This window comes from Aedes aegypti, chromosome 2 (genome assembly GCF_002204515.2).
Source record: "Aedes aegypti strain LVP_AGWG chromosome 2, AaegL5.0 Primary Assembly, whole genome shotgun sequence".
Lineage (NCBI taxonomy): Eukaryota > Metazoa > Arthropoda > Insecta > Diptera > Culicidae > Aedes > Aedes aegypti.
The window spans coordinates 178,922,161-178,948,252 of NC_035108.1; the positions used below are offsets into that span (position 1 = coordinate 178,922,161).

Below are 26,092 nucleotides of genomic sequence, written 5' to 3' on the forward strand. Positions count from 1 at the left end.
GCCGAGTATTGCCCGCAGTTTCCCTCTGACAGTTGGTGCAGGTGATTAAGGTGATTATAAAACGAAGCCACACCTTAAATGTTTAAGTGCACAAGACTGGAGAATCTGACAACAGTTCGCGATGAAAATCAATCAAATTGCTTGCTTGCTGGTGGTCACCAATGGGATACATTTTCAACGTAGAGCGCTGTTTGGTTCTCAAGTCTTGTGCTCTTGAAAATTTGAGATGTGGCATCATTCTATAATCACCTTAACATCGAGTAGAAATTATAGCATTCCAGTTTAGTGCATTTTGTTTTTATTTAAAAGAAGTGAATAAATCGAATTTCTATGGTTCAACAATTAAGGTAAGATCTTCTATTGTACTTTTGTTTTAGTTTATTAACATTCCATTGATTTCAGGCAGCCGGCGTGGAACGTATCGTTGAGGCAACAACACATTTTAGTATAAATTGATCACAAACGGGATCAAATCAATAAACGTGTGCTTTTATATTATGGGGTCTATTTTGTAATTCGAGCGAAATCATGTGACTCATCTGAAGTCATTGTCGATCAAAGTAAGCATGCATATTTCAGACGTCACCCGTCGACTCCCATGGACCAATGCACGCGTTCACTATTTGACGTTTGAGCGGTGCCGTGTTATTTACGTGGCCATGGCAACGAGTGAATTCGGCACCGCTCAGACGTCAAATTAATGAACTCGTGCGTCGGTCCATGGACCTATGCACGAGTTCACTATTTGACGTTTGAGCGGTGCCGTGTTATTTACGTGACCATGGAAACTAGTGAGTTCGGCACCGCTCAAACTTCAAATTAGTGAACTCGTGCATTGGTCCATAGTAATCCAGTCACATAGAGTGACAACGGACCGATGCACGAGTTCACTAATTTGACGTTTGAGCGGTGCCGAATTCACTGGTTTCCATGGTCACATAAATAACACGGCACCGCTAAAACGTCAAATAATGAACCCGTGCAAAGGTCCACTGTCGATAAACTCGAGTGACAGAGCCAAGTCGAGCGAAATTTTTGGTCGACAATGACTCCAGTCGAGTCGTTTTTGATCGACTGGATATTATCTAATATACTGCTTCGCGACTAAAAATGCATGAACCAACGTGCGAAGTTCGATTTTTGACCAACTTCGCCGCGTCGCGAGTCACTTCGCTATAGTGCGCATCTATGCCCTCCGCCGTGTGCATCATGTGCGCTATTGAAAATCGAGTTGCGACGCGGCGAAGTTGGTCAAAAATCAAAGTTCGCACCTTGGTTAATACATTTTCTAACGCGAAGCAGTATATCTAAACCATTATTGCATGCCCATGAAAACTATCGAAACAATACCGTAGCTGTTACGTGAAATCTTAATGACCTCGAGGTTCGCGGAATTGAGTTCCGGCACTCATCATTCACGTAGCTATTATGTACCTGAAAAGTGCGCTGGAGAAAAACTACGTGTTTTCACGTAGCCTTGACGTTTGGATTATTTTGAGTGTGGAGTATGATGGGAAAGAGAGGGTTAACAAAACTGGCGCTAGTTTTCCAGAAAAATGAAGAATCAATTTTTTTTATACAAGTCTGGATCACCCTATGAGAATCCACATAGCTTATGCAGGAAAATCGGCTTGAGTGAGTGTAATCAATAGAAGAGTTTCAGATATAAATAAATGAAAAACGGCTGCTCCATGTAAATTTTTATTTACTTGACTTCTCCGTAGGTATGTGTTATTATGCTGAAGTTTTACAATAGATTATTTGTAAGCAATATTTAGTTTATGTTTAAATCTAGATGGTTTCCTTCTGAAGATGTTTTAGATTGTTTTATAAATATTTCCAAAGCATGTTGAACAATTTTGCAAATCGGCCTGGTTGCTCCGCAGTAAATACACTTGGTTAAGATTGCAGAATAGACCACACAGAGGCAGAGTAGCTTATATCTCTTGGGCAGTTCGTTATGCGTATACATATACTACCCGCTAAACGCATAGAATCGCTTTACCGAGTGTTTGCCTTGAATATTGCAACACTATCAAAAGTTTAGAATAACTTGTAATTGCTGTTGTTCTGTTTCTAAACTTTTCTGGAGGTGTTACAATATTCAAGATGTCTATTGCAATACTCGGTGAAACGAGTCCATACTTTTGGCGGGTAGTGTATTTTTTGGAAACTCTTATTTGATTTTACCGTAGATGTATAAACTCTATACGCGATGCGCTCTGCCTCGAATACTATCCTCACCAAAGTTAGAGAATTTAAAGAAAGTTAATTTCCATTTGTATGATAATAAACACAGTTAGGTAAATATCAAGAGATATTTATTTTTGTCACCCATAAAATCAATTGTTATTTATCTTGAAAACTAGGGAAGATGTCCTTATAAAACTACAACATTTTTATATGAATCAAAGTTTTCTCATTGTTTTTTTTTAAGAATATTACAATTGAGTTGTATTTGCTCTCCCTAATATGATACAGAATTAAGAAACAATTACGTTTAAGTGTGTATCTTAAAATTTACGCAATATACTCGTAAAACTTTACCATACCATTAGAGATGTCATTAAATAAGCCTTAATCGGAAATACTTTGCTGTTTTTTCATCGATTTGAGAGCTCTTTCCCGTAACTGTTTTTCTAAATCATCATTTATTATGGGGCCCCCAGAGCCGCGTAAGTCTCCCTCATCTTCAGAGGAGGAGGAGCTGCTGTCACGCTGTTTGCTTTTGTTCTTCTTATGTTTCTTGTGTTTCTTATGCTTTTTGGCGTGTTTCTTGTGTTTCTTATGTTTTTTCTTCTTCACACTGTCGGAATCAGATGAGCTATCATCAGAAGCATCGCGTTTTTTCTTGTCCTTCCTCCGCTTCTTTTTCAAACGTTCAGATTCTGAATCGCTCGATGATGATGAAGATGGTTTCTCAATTTTCTTTGCTTTAACTTCCTTCAATATCATCTTTTTCTCTTCGGTAGGTTTAGATTCAGAACTAATCGTTCGTTTTCGCTTTCTACTATCTTCTCTGGCTTTTGCTGCTGCTGCAGCAGCTGCTGCGGCCGTAGCTGCGGCGGCAGCGGCAGCTGCTGTTGCAGCGGCTTCTTTTTCTTTTTCCAACTTCAATGCGTTCTTCCTGCGCTCTTCTTGAAGAGCTGCAGCAGCCAGGTCCTGTTTTGTGGGTTTCTTCGGAGGTTCTTCATCTTTTTCGCTGTCTTCCGAGGATTCTTCATCGCTGGAAGATGACGAATGTCTACGTTTTTTAGATTGCTTCTTTTTAATTTTTTTCTTCCGCGAATTCTTCTCCTCTTCTTCTTCGGATTCACTGCTACTTTCGGAGGTTTCACTATCGCTGGAATCTTTCTTGCTGCTACTAGCTTTTACTTTTACCTTGGCTGTCACTGCTGGTTTTGGTACGAGTTTCTCCTCTTTTTGAGTCGAAACCGTGGCGACTGCAGTGGTATTGTTTGAAGTGCTGCCAACATTAGAGCTTGCCACAGCGACTCGTTCATGTGGTTTGAGGAATGGCGAAGGAGTTCTTGATAGACTCTTACTATACCTCGCTTTAATAATCGGTTTCTTTTCTTCAACTTTGACAACTTCCTTCTTAACTGGTTCAACCCGTCTAGGAGCTTCGTGCTTCTTAGATGATTTTCTGCTCTCTTCAACATCAACAGTAGGTTTCTTCTCCTTTATTGGTTTGGTTTCTGAAATAATAGGTGCACTACCACCATCATCCCAGAATTCACCCGAATCCAAAGTCATATCCCCGTCAGACTTGTTCATCGATCCTTTTCGATCATCATCCCAATTATTACGGTCGCCTGGTCTTCGTCTAGCATCTGATTGCTCACGGCTAATGTCCCTATTACTATTACTGTTGCTATTATTAGTAGCAGGTCGACTATTGTTAGCTCTTCTATCATCGAACCTAGAAGCTGGCGGACCCATCGGTGCCCTTGAAGGAACCGGTTGTTCGTCTGATCGCCGCCATTGGTTGTTTTGGCGCTCTCTTGAAGGGCGACGGTTTCCGTGGTTGTACTCACGGGATGGAGAGCTTTCGCCGCGTCTAGACTGTGATGCGAAGCTGCCTGTACTGTTACTCCCACCTCCACCGCCGCCTCTTCCGCCACGGATGGGCGAACGGCGCCGATTGGTACCGCTGTCATTTCCACTGGTATTCCGACCGCCGCTACCAGTTCCACTGCCACTATATTTGCCGCTGTAAAGAGATTGCAGATCAAAATGCTAATTAGCTAAACAAAAAAACTGCGGAAAAATTGATAAAATTATTGTGTGATTTAATTAAGATTCGGAAAGTCTGGAAATATTTATATAATTAGATCAATGAATAGAATTTTTCGCTTTTATAAAAAATATAGCATAGACAAACAGACATGACACTTGGGACGATTTCTTTCAACACTCATCATCGATTTCACACATCCTCATCTGGTACCTAGAGCTATGTTGCATGAAATATGTGCTACAAGCCTGCAGAAGGCGCTAGTGTGAAAAGTTAAACACAAAGGAAAAGTATACATCTAGTTGTTAGTTATGGAACATCATAAAATTGAAATGATGGTTGAAAGCATAAGTGATGAAAAATTGTTCAGTGTCACGTCTGTATGTCTGTGGGTATTGTTAATTCGATTGCAGGGCAATCCGCCTAACAATTTATTTATGAACCTCATAAACAGACTCGTTTCCATTTTATATAAAAAACATCGTTAGAGATGAATGACAAATCGAAAACAAAAAGCTAATTGAATTCTTGTTGGAACAAGTCTTGATATTCATGAGTATTTTATTTTCAGCTTCAAACAAAATTTGTAAAACAAATAATAACAAAATATGTTGATAAAATCTTGAGTTTGTTAATGTAATACAAACTGTAAAATTTTGTACGTTACACTATCTTCATATAGGCTATGTTTTAATTGGTGTGCCAAAGCTACCTAAAGCGAATGCTAATGTTGCTTTCTGAAGATGCAATTCATCAATATTGGTTTCTCTGAACTTTTTATAGTCATGTTACAGCTCAAAACTCAGCGCGATTTGCGAAAGTCTGTCACCAGATTGGCTACAGTTTTAGTGAAACGAACGAAAGTTGAATGTACCTGAGAATAATACAAACCAATTTTATTGCTTAGGATTTGCGAAATAATTAACGTTAAAATGTATGTACAGAAACTAAATTTAGCAGTAAATTGCCCAATAAATTTAATAGTAAATGAACCATTAAAGTTCTACTAAACTAGTCTATGTGTAAGATTTTTTATGTTCGAAATCAGTGTCTAGCTCAAAAACACACATAAATTTGTATATTAAATTTTGATATAAAGTTTTTTGGAATGTGTTTTTTTATGAATTATAGACCAATATTTGTATTTGCATTTACTAAAGCATTTCAAAGTTGTAAAAGGTAGTTTTTGCAACTTCTCATCGTAATAGGCTGTTTTTCATCACGCCAATCTGTCATGAAACGGTCTACTTTCCTGCACTGAAGTATGCATCAGTCATTACGCAACTGAAGCCAGTGCTGTAATGATTCATTACGCAACTGGTTTGAGTTGGGTAATGAATCATTACACAACATTTTTTTTCAGAAATTGTAAAATAATGGTGAATGCATTCCGATATAATTTCTGACGTGACATGCTCTATTACCGTGAGGTTAAAAAAAATCAAGTTTCAATCGATCAGAAAAAAATAACGTATGATTATTTTCAAGTCTTTTATGTTTTATATAGTAGACCGTTTTATATACTTTGCATAAAAAATATGATTTGAACCATTTTGAAAATTTTAACCATAGTTACAGTTGATGTTGTTAACCTTTCGGTCGTCGCGCGAATTTTTGTAACGCGAATAGTCGCGCGTTGTACTTTGTACAACACCTTTGGTTTTGCGAATATCCCAGGAGTCTGACCATTTAGAAAGATGACGTCTTCGGCAAAGTTGTTCGGTAACTCAAGGACTATCATTGTTTGAGCTAGTTGATTCAAAATTTTACCACTAGGCGGCGCTAGTGAGCATAAAATAATTGTTCCGTAAATATCTCAGGAGCCTGATCACTTAGAAAGATGGTGTCTTCGGCAGAGTTGCTCAGTAGCTCAAATTATTTCTTTGTTTAATCCTTAAAGTTCGAGATTTTGCAAAATAATGATAGTCCCTGATAGCTTCTGAACAACTTTGCCGAAGGTGCCTGTCTAAAAAGTCGAGATCCTGCAGTATCCGCAAAACAAAAATTTCATGCTCACTAGCGCCGTCTGGTGGCAAAATACCCTATTTTCTGGCTCAAATAATGAAAGCCCAAGAGCTACTGAACTACTTTGCCGAAGACACTATCTTTCTAAGTGGTCAGGCTCCTGAGATATCTGCAAACAAAAGTTTCATGCTCACTAGCGCCGCCTAGTGGCAAAATTTTGAATCAACTAGCTCGAAAAATGATAGTCCTTAACATACTAAACAACTTTGCCGAAGACGACATCTTTCTAAATAGCCAGGATCCTGAAATATATGCAAAACAAAAGTAAAACTTACATGCCCACTAGTACCACCTAACGGTCGAATTCCGAATTAAATAAGGTACCATCAGATAGCGCTTCACCTCCAGAATAACTTTAATGAAGACCCCAAGTTTCTATATTATATTCTATATTGATTCGGGAAATAAAATATATATTTCACTTCGCCATTTTGGAATTATAACTGAAACACGGTATTTGGAACACATAAGCAACCGTGCCCTAATACCGTGTATTGACACCAGGCGATTACATTCTAACATTATTTTTGCTTGTTTGTGTGTGCAACTTTAGTTCAAGTTTGTCATGGCTTTCTAAATACTACTTAATGTGCTAGCGTTTGTGACAATCATTTAGAAAAATAAATAATATAATATGCTAGAAATCCACATAATTCCCAAATACACGGTATTAAGCAACACACGGAATTAGAGCATGTCACGGTACCCTCAAGTGGTCTTCTGCATATTGTACGTACATTCGGTGTTGAGCTCAAATCCTAAGATGGCGCCCGCTTGATTTTTAAAGAACTTCAGAAGCTGCTGAACTTTAAATACTGCGTAAGATTGATTTCAAGGTAAATATGCTTTGAATACCGAAGAATCCCTGCATTACTTGATATTTTATACCTGATTTATAACCTCTATCAATTATAGCACGCGAAGGCTACAACAAGACAGACCTAACTCACAAAAATTGCGAAACAGGAATCAAAAAGCTCAGATTGAATATAATAATATCAAAATCTTTTAAGTTTGTTTATATTTTCCAATTGGGAATTAGTTGTCTTCCAAAGCCTATTAGAAATAAGGTTGGTCTTTATTACACTTAAATTTAATGCAAAACCATCTAGATCCTATTGAAACGTTTCGTAAAGGCTACCGGAAAATCCACGTAGCTCATACGTGTAGCGCCGGTGGAATGGACGAAGTTCAAAAGTTCATGCGTTCATTCTGGGCTACCTATGATATGATATGTTTTCACGTAACAATGACGTTTGGATTATTTTGAGTGTACTCGGCAAGCCTCCTAGGATAAATTTACGACTCGTGCTGTAAATATCATCATTCTGCAACTAGTACCGTAAACTACTGTTTTGCCTAGCAATTGCAATGGATTACCTGCTTTGCTCTTGCCCACAGCTGATCAGCAGAAGTTTTCTCGTTTCATTTTGTATGAGGAAAGGCATCTAACTTCAAATTACTCTTAAATGAAAGCTTTAATCGAATAAATATTTGATAGCCGTGATAGCCATCATCATCATGCACAACCGGTACCAAATATTTTTTTCGAAAATAGTCCCAATTTTGAGAAATAGTTCGTTAGATGCATTTCGCCATACAGATATTTTTCGCGTTAACTTTTAGCGATTTTTCGTGCATAGACACTAGCGCAAGTGCGTTACTATGTGACGAGTAGCGAATCAGGGCACGCATGTAATCCATTGCAATTGATGCTGAAAAGTAAAACTTTTTAATACTGTGTTTAGAGTCATCAATTAAACATCCGAGACTCTCCGTCCTATTTCTAGGGATTTGACAATGAATCTATCAACAAGCTTCTGATTCTACACTGACCACTAGAGGGACACTGTTGGACGATCCGACATCTGACTTGGGTGAGCGATTCTTATTTTGACCCGGAACGTGGACAAGGTAGCAGTATAATCAGAAATGTTATCCCCAATGATGTCCTCAACTTTATGCGACAGGCAGTATGGCAATATGTTTCATGAAAGACACATTTGTAAAAAAAGTTTTTTCTAAGAATTCTGTCTTTTTTTTGTCAAGATAAATACGTTTTGATTATACATCAACACAAAACCAGTACAACTGAGATCCTAGGGGCCTTCAGGTAGCCATGAAAAACAACTTTTATTATGGTTCTCAACTGTTACTATCGAGAAACAAAACGTCGAGTAAGGGAAAGTTGACTGTAACTCTAAAAATGATAAACATTATGGTTTACAATATATTCAAGATTCTTATTTTATCATCAAGTTGTAAAGTCACCTTTCGTTCGTTGCACTAAACCTGTAGCCCACCTAGTGAAAGACTTTCACTAATCGGGCTGAGTTTTTAGATGTCAAAATATTGAAAACTATAGAAATTCAGGGCTCTTCTTCTTCTTTCTGGCGTTACGTCCCAACTGGGGCAGAGCCTGCTTCTCAGCTTAGTGTTCTTATGAGCACTTCCACAGTTATTAACTGAGAGCTTTCTGTGCCAATTGACCATTTTTGCATGTGTATATCGTGTGGCAGGTACGAAGATACTCTATGCCCTGGGAAGTCGAGAAAATTTCCTTTACGAAAAGATCCTCGACCGGTGGGATTCGAACCCACGACCCTCAGCTTGGTATTGCTGGATAGCTGCGCGTTTACCGCTACGGCTATCTGGGCCCCTAGAAATTCAGGGCTACCAACATTGAAAAATCGAGCATGTTCCTAATAATTATGGACGCCATATACATCAAAGGTCCTAATTATGAACACACATTGTTTCTTAGTATGGACAGCAAACGAACTTTACGTATAATATTTGTTGAAAAAACAACTTAACCATGTACCGTTTTGTCTCAAATTCCGAACAGACTTATATTCCGAACACTCAGTTTTTGTATAGCGATTTGATTGAAATGTTTCGCTGAAATATGTCACCAAATAACATGGAAATGATAGTCAATTGCAATTCAATTCAAACGTTTCCAATATAATTTATACCGTGGGAGTAGTGATGATTCTTTAGTTTGAGACTAGTAGAACAAGCTCAGATAAATTTATTTGCGAAATTATTCATTTGAATGCAATTTATTCGTGCTGTTCGAAATTTGAATCAAGGTGATCGGAATATGAGACAGAATGAACACAGTGTTCGGCATTCGAATCAAAATGTTGTTTCATACTTTCACGTAAAAATAATACTAAAACTATTTAAATAAACATTTTTATTGGTCACCCAACAGCTAATAGTTAGACTTTGTGAGGAGATTGGATTTTACACAAATATTAGCCAACTTATGCCAATCAGCTGCATTTGAAGTCACTGTTGGCCTTAAGTGTTCGGAATATGAGTCAAAACGGTATTTTAGTTTTGAAATATTACAATGAATCATGTTTCGAACTGACAGTTTACTATTTTGGATACAAAAACAATGAATGTTCAACATAAGGAACGGACCGTTCTGAATATGGCGCTGTCTATAATATGGTACTGGCACGGTAAATTCAAAAACAGTTATATTCACGATTTATATTAACTTTAACATTTGTTAAGGCGTCTCAATGAACTTTAACATAAGTAACATGTAAACAAAGTAAATTTAATTCTTGTTATTTCAATTTTCTAAGTAGAAATGATTAGACAACATTTTCAATGTTAGTTATTACATCATGGGACAGCAATTACATTTCTGCTCTGTAAAATTTACTCCGCTCGTTATTTGTTTTTTTTTTGGGGCTCAGATAGCCGTAGCGGTAAACGCGCAGCTATTCAGCAAGACAATGCTGAGGGTCGTGGGTTCGAGTCCCGCTGGTCGAGGATCTTTTCGTAAAGGAAATTTTCTCGATTCCCAGAGCATAGAGTATCTTCGTACCTGTCACACGATATACACATGCACAAATGGTCAATCGGCAAAGGAAGCTCTTAGTTACTAACTGTGGAAGTGCTCATAAGAACACTAATCTGAGAAGCAGGCTTTGTCCCAGCTGGGACGTAACGCCAGAAAGAAGAAGTTTTTTTTTTTTTTTTTTTTTTTTTTTTTTTTTTTTTTTTTTTTTTTTTTTTTTTTTTTTTTTTTTTTTTTTTTTTGTATGGTATTCAGTTGGAGCTGCCTGACAGCTTAACTTGTCAAGGCTGAACCCTCGGTCTGGCTTTTGCCAAGTTTCCCCTCTACCAGGACCAATACTCAGACGGACTAGGCAATGGCGCCCACATGAACACTGTTTTTTATTAGTATTGTGACGTGGTAGTTTTTGAAAAGTACCCATATTCCCTTGCTTCTGAGTAAAGGAAGCATTATGAAAATCAGCAGCTTCATTAGAATTTGTTTGAAATAGTAGTGTAGAATTTGTTTGAAATAGTAGTGCATTACTAATACTGTCTAGTCGAAATGGTTTTGAATAATTTGTCATTCAAGTGCTATTCTGATTACTATTGTCTTTTACGTAAGATTAGAGTCTTAAATGTCAAGTGTCTTAACAAAATTAGGCTGTTTAGTAGTAGTTCTAGTTAATTTCATTTTTTTGTTGTTAAAAGTATTTATTGGGCATAACGTTCATATATCCTTAAAGAAAAAAGTCGCTTTCCTTGTCTGTTCAACAATTTTTCGAAACTAGCAAGTGTACCCTAATGATCTATCTCAGCGTCTTACTTTCCATAGACATTTTTATAGTGAATATTGAAGAATAAAGTTACCTTAGGCTTCTATTACAGTCTCCTACAAGATTCACTTTTCGGTGGCAAATGCAATGCTTCACAACGCCTACTTTCTACTTGTAAATTTTGCGAAAATGAAGCTGGAATTAGATTATTTATACCGCTGTTACAAAAGAGGTATTTCTTATTATGGCAATGTAAAAACCATATTAAAATAAGATTGTCGCCACTTATTTCTACTCAGTGAATCTACTAGTCATTTTCCTAAGAGTTCCTAAGTACGTCGTATATGATAACGATGTATCTAGCTAGCTAATAGTAAGAGTGGCTACGGATCATTCTGGTTAGCAAAAGGCAAACTGAACGTCACTAATAGTATTAATGTCCACTTCGAATAGATTAATTATTTGAAATGGGCATCAATTCTATCAATGACGCAGAATGTCCGTTGGATCACATCCGAGATATTATTGCGTCTATGCCATATGAATTATGACGCGGCTTTAAGCAAAAAATGCCAAAATGTGATACCACCACTACAGGTTACGCCTTTGGTTTCCATCATATGGGCTAATGGATTATGCCCTCCCATCGCGGCAAGGTCGCATAACCAAGGGGAGGGATAACGCCAGAAAGAAGAAGTTATTTGTTTTTAAGAAAGTTGAATATGACGTCGGATAACTCTTCGGGAGAAATTAAACGGAATCCTTCAATTAAGTATACCCCATTTTTATACTTTGAACTAGCTTTATATAGACCTTACTCGAGATTTCGTGCGTTCTCTTATATTTGAACTTTTCAATCAACGTCTTCCTTTTCAGCGGCTGTCCGAAGTAGACATATTAATATCGTAATGTTTGGCAACCTCTTTTAGAGAAGTTCTCTGATTTTAACGCTTTGTGTATAGTGTTTTTTTTGCATTATCAGCACGTTCTGTTTTTCTATGATGATTGCGGACCTTGTTTACTTATAGATACCTAAAAAGAAAACACAAACTCAATCTCTAATGAGCAACTTGTCACTTGCCCCACGTGATAAGAAAATTGATAGTGATTCAATTTAGTTATTTTTAGGTCTACGTCGAATTAATTTTAAAACTTTTTTTATTGCATTTTGAAACTGTCAGGGAGGACAGCTTAGAAGTAGAATAGATTTTTTTTCCGCAACTTTTTTCCACTGAAAATATTAAAATAAGACTGCACGCCGATAATATGTTACAATTTGTTAGGTTAACAATCTTTCGCTCTATTATGCAATAATAGTTGAAAAATTTCAGGAATCTCTTACCTATCGTAACGTTCTGTATGGCCTCATAGATTTACGCATGAGTTCAAAACGTCAATTCACATATTCAGTAAAATATACCAATTATTTTCACTTACCCCATTTACCCACTTACCCGCGGTACCTTATATATTTCTCTTTTAGCCCAAACGGCTAAAACTTATCCATAGAACATTTTCCTCTAAAACCAACAGTTTCGGAACCAGAATGTTTGGAAAAAATTGCATGCATAGGCCATTTTCAAAAGTTATTTTTGAGTCAATATGATCGATTTATCTATGGAGAATACTTACTCTACCATACCGAAAACATTTGCAAAATTTACTGCAACGAACGATGGTCGAGTTCTGTGACTGACCGATTTGACATGGGTGACCCAAATTTTGAATGAAAGTTTCATTGATTTTAAAAATTTGTTTCTGTCAAAATTTTGTTAGTGCTCATTATAGGAATTGTTGTAATGCCCCTGGTTTAGAATTTTAGTCGATGCAATACGGAGAATAAAATTCATGTTTAAATTTAGAAATAAATTGCAACGTCAAGTAGATATAGGAATAGATTCACGTGATTCATTTTATGATTCTGCAACTTGTTTTACGATGTCCGCTGGTCCTTCAGCTCATTAATCCCAAAGACCTGAACGACGATAAACGATGGTTTTCCTAGATGGCAAAAATACATCTTTTGCTAGATATATCAATTGAGTTTCATATTTTATTAAATTGTTTAAATCTTTATTTGGTTATTCGATTAATTGGTATCGCTCAAACGAGCCCAACTTACAGGCCTACCTCTTCCTTATTCAAATCATCTTCATTTTCATCATCATGTCATTGAAACGGAGGATAATCAGAATGCGTGCGGGCATCAAACCAAACAGAATTAAGTGTCTCGGGAGTTGCTGCCTGCACCTCGGTTAAACGATCGGCTTCGCTGATGATACCGTTTCGGATAATATCTGCAATGTCCATAGTGAATCCGATGTCAGTCTGAGTCGTAGAATGTGGATCAACCAGCCAGCGATGACGCCATTAAGTGATATAATGTAGTTTTTCATTGTGATGTCATCAATGGCCAGAAGGTTCCGTAATCCAAGATGAGGTTGAAGGTCGTCCCGATGAATGATGCTCCAAATATATTTTTACGTGTGATAAAACGCATGTCTACTTCATATAGGCGTCGTTTCGGATTGCTCAAGATCTTTCTTTCGGATAACCAGCTTCCGGCTTCATCCACCGCTGAAGGCCAAACCGGCTGCGAGCAATGATGAACATAAAGTATTCGTACGGCATCGTACCAATACTGCAGATAGGTGAACACCCGAATGGCCAGCAACGGTTACGAATCGGTTCAGGAAACCGAACACGATCGGTCCCTTCAATGCATCATCAGAATTCTGCATTTTCTTTTCTAACTGAAGGAATTGGGGGGTACGCATATTTAAGGAAACACTTTCAAGAGAAAGAAAAACGAGGAGCAAGATCAAATGATGGTTCATTTGAAAATATAAAACATAAAATAAGTTACGGAGAGCCAGTAGCAGTAAATGTCTCAAATATGCATATTTTTATGAACAAACTATAAAAAAGTAAGTATTCAACTACGTACCGATTGCTTCGTCCTCTCCCTCCGCGAGGTGATCGAGACCAGCGTTTTGGAGAACGCGACCGATTCCTTGATCGAGATCTGTTGCGAGATCTCGAACGATGTCGTGAACGTGATCGGTCTTTCCGGCCTCGTGACCCATCACGTCGGCCTCGCGAGCGTGATCGTCGATCTCTCCCACCGCGATCCTTCCTGGCTGGAGCGCGTCCGCCACGATCTGATTCCGAGTCCGAAGAATCCTTGTTCGAACGGTAGTGACGCTTTTTCTGGATACTGTTTTCCTTCTTCTGTATCTCGAAATCATCTTTCTTGGTAGGGCGTGATGATGATCGGCTGCTACGTGATCTGGAACGCGATCGTGACGTATCACGGCGACTGCGGCTCCGGCTGCTCCGGCTGCGGCTTCTGCTTTTACCATTGCGTTTTTTGTTGCCACTTTTGGACTTTTTCTTTCTATCTCCACTACGGCTGCTGGAAGATGAACGTGATGAATCCGAGCTCCGAGAACGTCGCGAACGAGAACGCGATTTTCTACCCTTTTTAGGCCTAACAAAAAACATACAATCAACATTTTACACTATCATTTACGTCATGTTGTACATACTTAGATTTTGACCTGGATCTAGATCTCGAACGAGAACGACTCACGCTCTTTTTCTTGCTGACAGAACGTGATTTAGATCTGGATCTTGACGTGGATCGGCTACGACTGCGGCGTTTGGCTGCCGGAGAAATTTTCTTCCCCTCGGCCATATTCATCAACTTCGATTGAAGTTTTGAAATAGATCCGTTGTCTGATATACGAAAAAATAGTTACAACATCAGGCTTAAAAGTAGTACCGATTATTTCTTACCAGTAGATTTCTCCTTTATAGAGGGCTTCTTGATACGCGATGTACTTCGTGAACGCTTACGATCGTTGTCCCGGTTGCTACAATAGAATAATATACCAGAAAAAAAAGTGAACTCCAATGAAAATTTGGGTTTTCAGTAACGTTACATTAGCGTGGAAAGTCTACACTTATTGTTACAATGGTCTTCGTAACACTCAGGAAAAACCCGTCCATATCTTTATAGTGTTACGTAATTGGTGTACGAAGCCAGACGCAGGATACAAGATTACCAATTGCGCCCTGAGGCAAAAAGGAAAAAAAAATCCGAAGTGTTAAACATTTAAATTTTTAAATGACCTACTTATAGTAGGATATCCGAAAGAACTTGAGAAATGAGAACCGAAGCTAGAGTTGTTCCCTAGCGCTAATAAATATGGATAGCTACTTATAGAACTTTCAATAAACATGTGTTGAACTTCTGGCTTATGAGCAGCAAAATGTGAGTGAACTGCGTGAGTATTGCAGCTATCCGGGGAATAGCGATTGAAAACTCGGTACGTGGAACTGCAAATCTCTCAACTTCATAGGAAGTACTCGCATACTTTCCGATGTACTGAAGACCCACGGTTTCGGCATCGTAGCGATGCAGGAGATGTGCTGGACAGGAGCAATAGTACGAACGTTTAAAGGTAACCATGGTCATATTCTTTTGAAGGCTATCATAGTGGCCACTTATGCCCATAAACAATTCAAATATTCCGTTGAGTTCTATAATTATGAATTCTCGTTGATCTAGGATGATTTTCACGAAATTACCATTTTTAAGTATGTTTCGGATCTTATGGAGGTCATTACAGTGGCCACTTGTGTCCATGAATAACTGACATGATCCGCTTTGATAATGAATTCAGATAAAGTGCAAAAAACCGCAGCTGGCTAGGACGACTTTTACGAATTGACCATTTTCAAGGCTATTCCGGATTTTCCGGAAAACCAGGTTGTTAAACATCGGAGCCAAGTTATTCCCAAGATGTGTGTAATCATCCCCTCACTGAACGTAACCTCTCTGATAAGGTTTGGCTAACTGGGAGACGAATCCATTTAAGAACTAGAGCTATTTGGTCAGCTCAGCGTGAAAAACGGGGAAAAACACAGACATATTTGCATCTTCAAAAGACCGGAAGAATTTCGGCAGGACGGCACTAACGCTGAGAGTTAGAACAACTATTCTGCTTCATTACAAGCCAATCTCGCAAATCGGTTGGAGCATTGCTGAGAACAAGCATTTTGAAAATTTTAGGTTCGTCCCGGCACTGCGGTTTGATCGTGCTTATTACTTTCACCATTGGAACATTTACCCTATTTTATTTTATTTGTTTCAAAAGAATTGCTTCCTTTGATCACTAAGGATGAGTGCAATTTTCAGACCCAAATCTTGTTTTATGAAAATAGTATCATCTTAACATAAGTCAAGGCATAAGAGAGCTTATTTCAGTATACAACTTACCGTCCGTCACGGTCTCGTTTATCCCTTGGTGAGCGGCTTCGCTTCTTCATACGATCTGATGATCGACGAGCTGAACGCGATCGTCGTCTATCTCGCGATGGCTTTCGATCCCTGGATGATTTTCTATCCCTGGATGATTTATGATCTCGTGACGAGCGACGGTCTCGCGATCGACGTCGATCACGTGATCGTGAACGATCACGGGACTTGCGACGGTTTTTATCGGAAGGATTTTCCGATTTGGTAATTTCTTTCGATTTTTCAGGCGATTTCTTAACGTTCTTCTCCGGTGAAGGATCTTTCTCGACAGGAGCGTTAGCTTCTTCCACTAGTTTTTTAGGTTCTTTCTCCTTGGAAATAGGAACTTCAGCTTCAATGAAATCTTCAATCATTTTTTCTTCCTCATCCATGTATTCTTCCGGTTCCGGTTTGTACATGGGACGAACTTCTTTCTTGGATCTTTTGTGATCGTCTCTATCCCGACTGCCTCCTCTGCTGCGGGACCGCCGAGATCGTGTGTCTTCCAGATGCTTGGAATCCTCTTCTCGTTTCATTATTTCATCTTTTTTCTGCTCTATGAATTCCGCAGGAATACCTGTTTCTGATTCCTGGGCGGACAGCAGCAATGCCCAAAGATCCTCCATAAAAACTCTTGCATTCTTCCCGTTCAAAAATCCGGTCATATTGATTTGCATCTTTTTGGGGCATGGGTACTTCTCTTCTTCTAACTGATTATAGACGAACTCTACGATGACGTCGTCCTCTATATTCAGCATTTCAGTAATTTTCTTGCTGATCCATGGGCGCAGTACATCCAGTTTAACCTTGGACATATCAACACGCTTGTTCAGATTATCTCCGAATTTCATCTGCTTCAACAATTTTTTCTCTTTATCGCTGAAGCGTGTATCTTGCTGTTGATTTGTGCCCTGAAATTGGAAATACAAGTTTTTATTGCTACAATTGTAGACCATTTAATTCATTTATATCCATAATTGTTTTAAACCACTTGGAAATGACATCTCTACTTTAAGTTGTCATGATAGACCGCATATTTTTGAGGAGAATCGCAATAAACACCTCGGGAATCTATGAGTTATCGGCTGGATTAAAGATATTTGAAGAAGTTCTCATTCAAACCAGTCGCTGAATCCACTTAAATGTATGAATAAACTGTACTGATCTGTAGATCTTTTGGATCTATAATTCCGATCTTTTGTTTCTTGAATGATATCTCACCGGGTTTTTCGGAGAGACAAAGGAAAAATTTTGCTCCAATGCTTTCCATGACTTAAGCCCATTAGCAAATCTCTTACAATATAGTTGCTTCCAGACGATCTCACTAGGGCGATTCACATTTAAAAACTTTTGAAAATCCAATCTCCCATATCTTTCTTACAATCCTTACCATAAAAATAGTGTTCGGTGAAATTGTCAGCTTTTTAGGTGGTGATTTAAAGGTGGCCCAACGACGGTATAGGTTTATATGGAAATTACTATGCAAAGTACAAACTGATCAACCCATAGTGAAAACTCATTTTTCAAGTCTTAACTCAAGAGCGGTCGCACATTTAACCATCGCCAGCGCCACCTCGCTTGAGCTGTGTATGAAAAGCGAGCTTTTTTCAAGGTGTGTGTACTCAGTACTCGCATGCGACCGATCTAGGGTTAATGAAGGAAGTTGCTGAAGAAACAAATCCATTTTGAGCTAATTTTGTTTGGGATTTTTATAGATGTACAGTGCTGTTCTGAATAATAGCAGCGCATGTCGATTTTCATACAAAATGCTCAACTTTGACATGCTGTAGTTTTGTTCCCTTTCAAGCAATCGAGCTGAAATTTTCTCCACAGAACTACAAATATGATCAATTTTGTAACTACAAAATTTCAGTTTTTTCTGAGTCCCTGCCGAAAAGTGAGACACTAGGCGAAATTTTTCAAAAAAATAGCAGTTTTTCATTTTAAAATTTTTCTTCTACAAATATTTTAAACATTTTCGGTATAGGTGTAAGTTTGATAAGTAGGAGGAGATTGTTCCAATGGTAAGTGATATACAATTTTAAACTATAATGTCAAGCAGAAATTCAAATTTTTAAAACTGCTATTTTTTCGAACAATTTCACCTAGTATCTCACTTTCCGGCAGGGGCTTAGAAAATTTTGAAATTTTGTGTTTACAAAATTGGGCATATTTGTAGTTCTGTGGAGAAAATTTCAACTCGATTGCTTGAAAGGGAACAAAACTACAGCATGTCAAAGTTGAGCATTTTGTATGAAAATCGACATGCGCTGCTATTATTCAGAACAGCACTGTATGTAGGGCTATAATACCAGATAAAGCTAAATAATAGCTAACAAACTCATGAATATCTCTTCTCCTATCCGTCGGATTAAATTGCTCTCTTCAGCAAATTCTTTATTATGGTTTGAAGAATGAGTTTTTACTTTGGGATGATACATTCGTCCTTACATTCCAGTACTAACGTGTATGGAACTTTTTTCAAAATTTCTCTATAGTAATTTCCATATAAACCTACACCGTTTTTGGGCCACCTTTAAATCACCACCTAGGAAGCTGAAAATTTCACAGAACACTATTTTTATGCTAAGGATTGTAAGAAAGATATGGGAGATTGGATTTTCAAACATTTTTTTTCATTTTGAACAGCCCTAGACCTCACCTAACCTGGATACGTGACAATACTCTTGAAAAAATGTTTTTTGAGGTTATTATCAGTTTTCAGTGTAAACCTTGGTGGATACTTGAGCAAATCTTTTGATTCTTGTGAAATTATCCAAGTATTCTTCCCGAAACAATCTTCAATAAACTTCAGGGAACACGGAGAAAAACGGCCTTAGTTTGAAACAACCATTTCGTTAGTTGAAATTCAATATAGAATTTTGGTTGTTTTCAACTGCATTTTTGTTGATGCAAATCCCAATTTTTTATTGAAACAAAATAGATTTATGGTTGATGGCAAACTAAGAAATTATGTTGTGTTCCATAAAATTTTATTTGTTTCAAACTGATACTTTACATCAGTGCTTCCCAAACTTTTTTGACTTTCGCCCGCCTGAGGCCAATATATTTTTGGAATCACCCCCCTGATATGTTTTCGAAATATTTATATTAGACGCTCTACTTTGCTAAAATTCAGACCAATATATTATTGCTGTTTGCCTTCGAGGTGCAAATCTTCACCAAATGTACTCCAAATGCGGTAACACAAATCAATCAAAGCACACCTAGCAACGATTATCAAAATCAAGGCCGACCTAGCAAGAAAATCTTTCTTTGCCATCGCATTTCTTGTAGAAAATCTTACCGCGTTTGGTGCTCCCGCATTTAATATTTGCTTTTCAAACGCACACAGCAATATCATAAGATATCAAAAATTGGTTTAGTTATCAAGTTTATTGATGTCAAAATTTCGAACATATGTGGTTTTGAAGCTTAATAAACATATCATATTCATTGATATTCTTGTATCATTAAAACTATCTGAAGATCTGCATAATATCATCATGATAGATTTTCTTAAATTTCAATAAACGACGTTTTTTATTGGTGTGCTGATAAGTAATTCATAACAGCAAACAACCTAAGTGTATTACATGCTACTGCCCCACTGCACTAAATAAATAAGACTGACTTTCTAAATTTCGAAACTTAGTAATTTGATTTATTAAATATGTTGTTTTTGAAATTGTAAAACAAAATATAGAAATTTTAAGAAATACATGTTTGACCATTTAAAAACTCCATAACCTTAAAAAGAACATTGGTTTTTCAAAAAAAACTTTTCATTGCCTTGTTAACTACAATGTAAGAACATTTCTTGTTAAAAAATAGATTTTGTTTTTTAAATCTTAAAGGTTTTTATCCGATAATTCTTCAAATATGTTTTTAGTTGCATGATTTACGTCCTCGGTCATTATTAGTTTCATCATTGGCACCTGATTTATGCAAACACAATTTTCTGTATTTATTTAATAGTTTGTGCTATAAGTAACAAGTTTTGTCGAAAACTTTTCCTGTGAGGACCTGTCAATAATCGTAACACTAGTTGCCCAATTTTGAAGCTCTTTTATACATAAAACATTTATTTATTAAATTTAGATACTTGAACCAATATCTAAAAAAAATAAATAGTTAAATTAAATTGATCACTTTAAGAACTCTTTCATACCATCTCCGACTACAAATATACAATATAGTATTAATACGTTATGTTTTGGGAAAATTCAGTTTCCAATTCATAATTTATAGCGAATTTTAACACTTATGCTAAAAAACTAGATGTTTTACAAACATATTTTGTCTTTGACAATGTGTGTCCAAGTTTTGTCTATCCTGATTTTAACGAAAATGTTGAAAGATACAAACAAATAGAGGGAAAGATTTAGATGTGGAATCATCAGATTATTAGAAATCAATCTCCTAATAAATTTAATCTCTTCTCTAAATTAATCGAAGTTTTCAGTTTCTTCCACTTTCGCCCCCCTTCTAGTATTTTCGCCCCCCAAATTCCATTTTACAAATTTTCGCCTCCCTGGACCTGAAAATCGCCCCCAGGGGGGCGAATTCGCCCACTTTGGGAATCACTGCTTTACATGTTTCTAACCAATGTTTACTTCCTTTTTAACAAAGTGTAGGTTGTTGTTTTTCACTGCCGTCAAAATTGAATATTGCTTTGTGTGCTCAGTATCAACGGAATTCGGTGCATTGTGTTGTAGGTGATTGTTTTTCTTTTCAATATGCAGATGAAATTAGGCAATGCTAAACTATAATAGATTGCTTTTTGTTTTAATTGCTCAAAGAAATAACATTTTGAATTTGGATTCTAAAATCAAACAACGTATTAATTAACAGGATTAAAGTTTAATATCATAGTACGCTGTCAACGAAGCAACACGATCTGAACCACCATTTTAAAGATCACTCAATCACTACTCAAGATGCAGAAAGCTATTTATGCATTAAGTATTTGGAATTTGATACAGAAACATTAAAACTTATGTTTCATTCACAGAAACACATTGATATGGCTTCAATATCCAATATTTACGCAAATAAGCAGGATCGTTGTACGAAACCAAGGTCGCGGGATGTAAACGTAAATGTGGATCAAAATCATTACATGTTTGTACAAATATGCAATGTAATTTTAAAAAAATACATTTTTTAATGCAGCGTTTATTAATTTCATTATCATTAAACCTATTTAATATAAACAAATATGGAACGAAAAACAGTAAACCTACCTTCAAGCAACGATTTGTTTATTTCAAACAATTAGTAATTTCAAAATATAATTAACAACCTAAAGTGTTGGTTCTTTTACAAATGTCAAAATAAGCAACCAATTTCTTGTTTGTTCAGAACAAATTGTGGTTGCTTGTTGCTTTCAAATATAAAACCATTTAAAACCAACTAAAATATTGTTTTTTTTTTTAACCAGCGTAGAAGGCTGAATCAAACTAAAATTTTGTTTGCGCAAAATTCAACCTAAACTTTAGTTTGAAAATCGCTAAAATTTGATTGTGTTTATTTTTTCTCCGTGAATAACTTCGTTTTTTACCTCGATCGATGTCCCCGCGTTAATTCATAAAACGACGCAAAACCTGTTTTTTTTATTAACGCGGTTTTTTACGTAAAAAAAACGCGTAAAATACTTTAGTGCATTGCCAGCGGGATTTTTCGTGATACACTCAAAATAATCTAAACCTCAATGCTACGTGAAAAATCACGTAAGTCGCTTTTTTAATTAGGCGGTTTTTTACATGATAAAAACATAGAAAAAACCACATAAAAACTTTAGTGTATTGCCGGCGGCATTTTTCGTTATACACTCAAAATAATCCAAAACTTCAATGCTTGGTTGTTTATTCACTAAAACCCATCGTCGCGAAGAATAATCAGTAACGATGTTGTTTACAGAAAATATCTGTAGTTTTGAACTTGTGGCATATTTTTCTACTTGAAATTGAATTTTGGAGCCGAAAAAATACAGAAAACGTCATAAAACAATCGGTTATATAAGAGATTCCTGTGGAATTTCTTATATAAAAAATGAGTAAGTACAGTAATTTTTCAAACAATTTACTCAATTCAGTTTTCTTTATTTCGCCAGGAGGCATTTATTTATGGATATTGAATGTGATCAGAGCAAAATAACAATCAATGAGCGACCGCTACACGTTGTATACTCGTCGTTCACAGCTGCCTAAATCCTTGCCTAAACAGGGTGTCTACTCGTTCACCGAAATGAAATTCCCTGATATTTTCAGGTTTTTCCAGGTTTTATAAAAATAATTCCAGGTTCAAGAAATACTCTAATTTTGTCTAAAACAAATTAATGACAAATTTTAAAGTGTTTTCGATTTAATAGCTATTTATACACTTCTAAACATTATGTAAAGCATGCTAAAACTATCCAAAATATCCAATATTACAATGTGAAGATGATAACAATACAAAAGCTAAGTTTTATTCAAATGAATCGTATTTGCCAAGGATGATGTCTTTTATTCCGTTTGTAAGAGCTCTGTGAACTGAACGGAACATTCAAGAGCATCAGTATGTGTCTTCTTTAAAGTGTTTTTAGTACAAATTATGTACCATGCATTTCCATCGGTCGTTTGGATAACTAAGACAGTTGCATGTTCGCAAAATTAAACCTTATTTGGATACGTGGCAATATTTTACAATAAATACTAAGTTTACCGATGTATTAGCAACAAAATATGATAACATCAAAAATGCCAAATTCATTAAAATATCTCAAATTGAATCGATCGTGTTAATGATCATCTGCTACATATTTAAGTTGACATATACCCATCTAAATTAACACAAAACAATTCGTAAAACTTTTGGATGTCGGATCTTTTTTTATATACTAGAAATACGGATTATCAAGCCCCTGGGTAATCACTTTCGACCGTATAACATTTAACTCTCACATAACATGAGATAACGCCCTAGAAGCCGCATTGGTAACCTCGTGTGTAGCTCGTTTTTTCAGCGCAAAACAATTATTAAGCATCCAAACCAACACTACTGGCAGGTATGGAATGATTGAGCAACGCATAAATGTAAACAGACAAACACGGAATTTATCTACTGATGTCGGAGAAAATTACAAAAGAAGCGCGGCATCGACTAAGACTGCCGAGAATACGTAAGTTCCCCTATCTTTAAAACTTTTTTTTTTTCATTTTTTTTGTGACATTACGACGACATACAAGCACATCTGGTATATGCCAGTAAAAGACAAACATTCATTGATGTATTGCGACGACATTACGAGAGAAGGATGGATTGATATCTATATATCTATATTTGATTGATATATATTTCACTCTTCAAAAATTTTCCTAAGGAATTCCTCCAAAAAATATCACAAAAAATTCCTCAAGGCTTTCATTCACATATCATTTCAGATACTTTTTGAAAAAGCTCTTTTCCTCGAGAATTTTATCCGGTGATTCTTCAATCAGATTTTCTAGAACATCCTCCAAGACTCCCGTTTAAAACATGTTGTAATATTCAACCAGAAACTTCTCCAGATGTCTCCACGGATTTCTCAGAATTTTCTTCAAAATTGTTCTTCAGAATTTTCATAAGATTTTGACTCTGAGGATACCTTCAGGAATTACTTCAGAGATTACTCCTAGGATTTCTTCGGAAATTCCTCTATTAGTTCTAGAGATTTCTAAAGGAAGTTTTCAAAACTTTTTTTCTCAAGCATTGTTCCAGGAGTTTTATCCAAGGAAATTTGAAAGAAATTTCTCAGAAAGCTAAGAAATTGTTGAGAAAATTCGTGACGCATTCCTAAGGCAAATTTACGGGTATCTTTTGTTACAGTTTCTTAATTTCTTAGGTCACCCTACATTCTTCTTCTTCTTTCTGGCGTTACGTCCCAACTGGGACGAAGCCTGCTTCTCAGCTTAGTGTTCTTATGACCACTTCCACAGTTATTAACTGAGAGCTTTCCATGCCAATTGACCATTTTTTTGCATGTGTATATCGTGTGGCAGGTACGAAGATACTCTATGCCCTGGGAAGTCGAGAAAATTTCCAACCCGAAAAGATCCTCGACCGGTGGGATTCGAACCCACGACCCTCAGCTTGGTCTTGCTGAATAGCTGCGCGTTTACCGCTACGGCTATCTGGGCCCCCACATGAAAGAGGATTTTCAGGAAGACTTACTCTTGAAGAACTTTTAGAAGATTTCCAAGATTATTACTAAGATAATTAAAAAAAGAACCATCATAATATCTCGCGGGATATTGCAAAGGATCTCCTGGAACTCAGGATGAAATTACTAGAAAATTGTTTAGGAATAATCATTTCTACAATCGAAGGATTTGGAAAAAATGCTGTGGTATTAAATTGTGTAAAACCTTAAATGAGCTTTTCAATATTCCATGGGAATTTTTTGAGAAAAACATTGAAAAATGTTTGGATGAACTCCAGTAATCCTTGGATGAAATGTTGGAGAAATTCCTAGAAAAAAATGTAAAGAAACTTAATAATGAAACACAGGTCTAATGGAGGGAATTATTTGAAATTTTCTTAATATATTCACTCGAATAACCCCTGGAGAAGTTTTTGGATCTTTTCTTTGAAATAACCGTAGATGAAATGGCGTTGAAATTCTTGTCGGGTTTTCTTGGGAGAAATTCTGTCGGAAACTTTGGATATCTCTTAGATTAGCGACTGTAGAACTCGTTGAATAGTTAGTGAAAAATATCTGGAGGAAGTCCCAGGATAGTCTTTGTTCAAAGTACTCCCTGAGAAAATTACTAGAGGTAGTTACGTTGAAATGTTCAAGGATTTCTTAAAGCAAATTATGGAGGAACTTCTATAAGCATGCCTTGAAAAAAATGCTAAAGGAATTTCTTGAAGAATTCCTGGTAAAATCTCTGGAGGAACCATAAGGATATTTCCTGAATCTGTTCTCGAGAAATACGAGAAGAAATTTTGCATATCAGTTATCTGCAAGCAAGTTAAGGAAAAAGAGAAACTTTAGAGACTATTTTGGTCATAATAGAGACTTCAGACACCTTTATCAAAAATAGAGACTTTTTAGAAACCTGCTACCAGCCCTAGACATGTTAATTCTTCACCGAATAAATTTAGATCATGTTTTGATAAGCTGATGAAATTTCTTACTCGAATGTATCCTCACTAAACAGCTGATATAGTATTTGGAGAGCGGCGCAGCCGAATTTTTTTCGAATGAAGAGAGTTTTCTGGCAATTAATGATAGCTCTGAGTTATGACGCAAAAATACTTTGGCGTGAACATATTCTATCATGAATTACTGCCTCAACATAATTTCCCTGATTGTGATCGAAATTCCCTGAGAATTCCAGGTTTTTTCCAGGTTGAATAAAATTCCAGGTTTTCCAGGTTTTTCCAGGTAGTAGACACCTTGCTAAATCCCTACCAACAAAATTCCGATTGTCCAGAAGATTTTCCCGGAGAAAAATCAAGCTTATTTGAAATATTTTTTTTTTTGTTTTTCAAACTAGAAATTTGGTTGTTCTGAATCTGTTGCTACAAAGTCATAGTTCTATTTGAATCAACCTAACAAGTTGTGAAGTTTTAAACTGGATTTTCATTTTGATTTGAAATAGGTCGAAGTTGTTTCAATTTAAAATATTAGTGTATTTCTAACCAAAGCCTAGTTTACTTTTGCCATAAACTAGGTTTTCTGTATTTGTAGAGATTTCAGAAAATTCAAAGCAGAATAGAAGTTTGAATCAAACCAATTTTTTAGTTTGGAGGAGTTAACCAATTTTTTTTTTTTTTTTTGAAACTAGTGGTCCCGGCAAACTTCGTCCTGCCATCAAGTAGGCTGCCGAAAAACGCTGTGAACGTCCCATACAAAATGACAGTTCCGTTCACTCCCGTTTTTTCACCATTCCCGCTGAATATCCTAAACTTTTTATACACACA

General features: G+C 36.6%; 1 protein-coding gene across 2 annotated transcripts in view; it reads right to left on the bottom strand.

The window, feature by feature from the left end:
- Positions 1–1,688: 1,688 nt before the first annotated feature.
- Positions 1,689–26,092, bottom strand: part of LOC23687946 (serine/arginine repetitive matrix protein 1) — a 29,138-nt gene continuing 4,734 nt past the window's right edge. Inside the window, exons 2-6 of one of the 2 annotated variants that reach the window (XM_021843278.1) lie at positions 16,124–17,052; positions 14,638–14,714; positions 14,388–14,577; positions 13,787–14,329; positions 1,689–4,213 (exon numbers count right to left, since the gene is read on the bottom strand). In XM_021843278.1, the coding sequence (XP_021698970.1) occupies positions 2,578–4,213; positions 13,787–14,329; positions 14,388–14,577; positions 14,638–14,714; positions 16,124–17,052 (3,375 nt within the window). In that variant the 3' untranslated portion in view covers positions 1,689–2,577. The remainder of the gene's footprint in view (positions 4,214–13,786; positions 14,330–14,387; positions 14,578–14,637; positions 14,715–16,123; positions 17,053–26,092) is intronic. The other variant, XM_021843279.1, reaches the window with a different exon arrangement.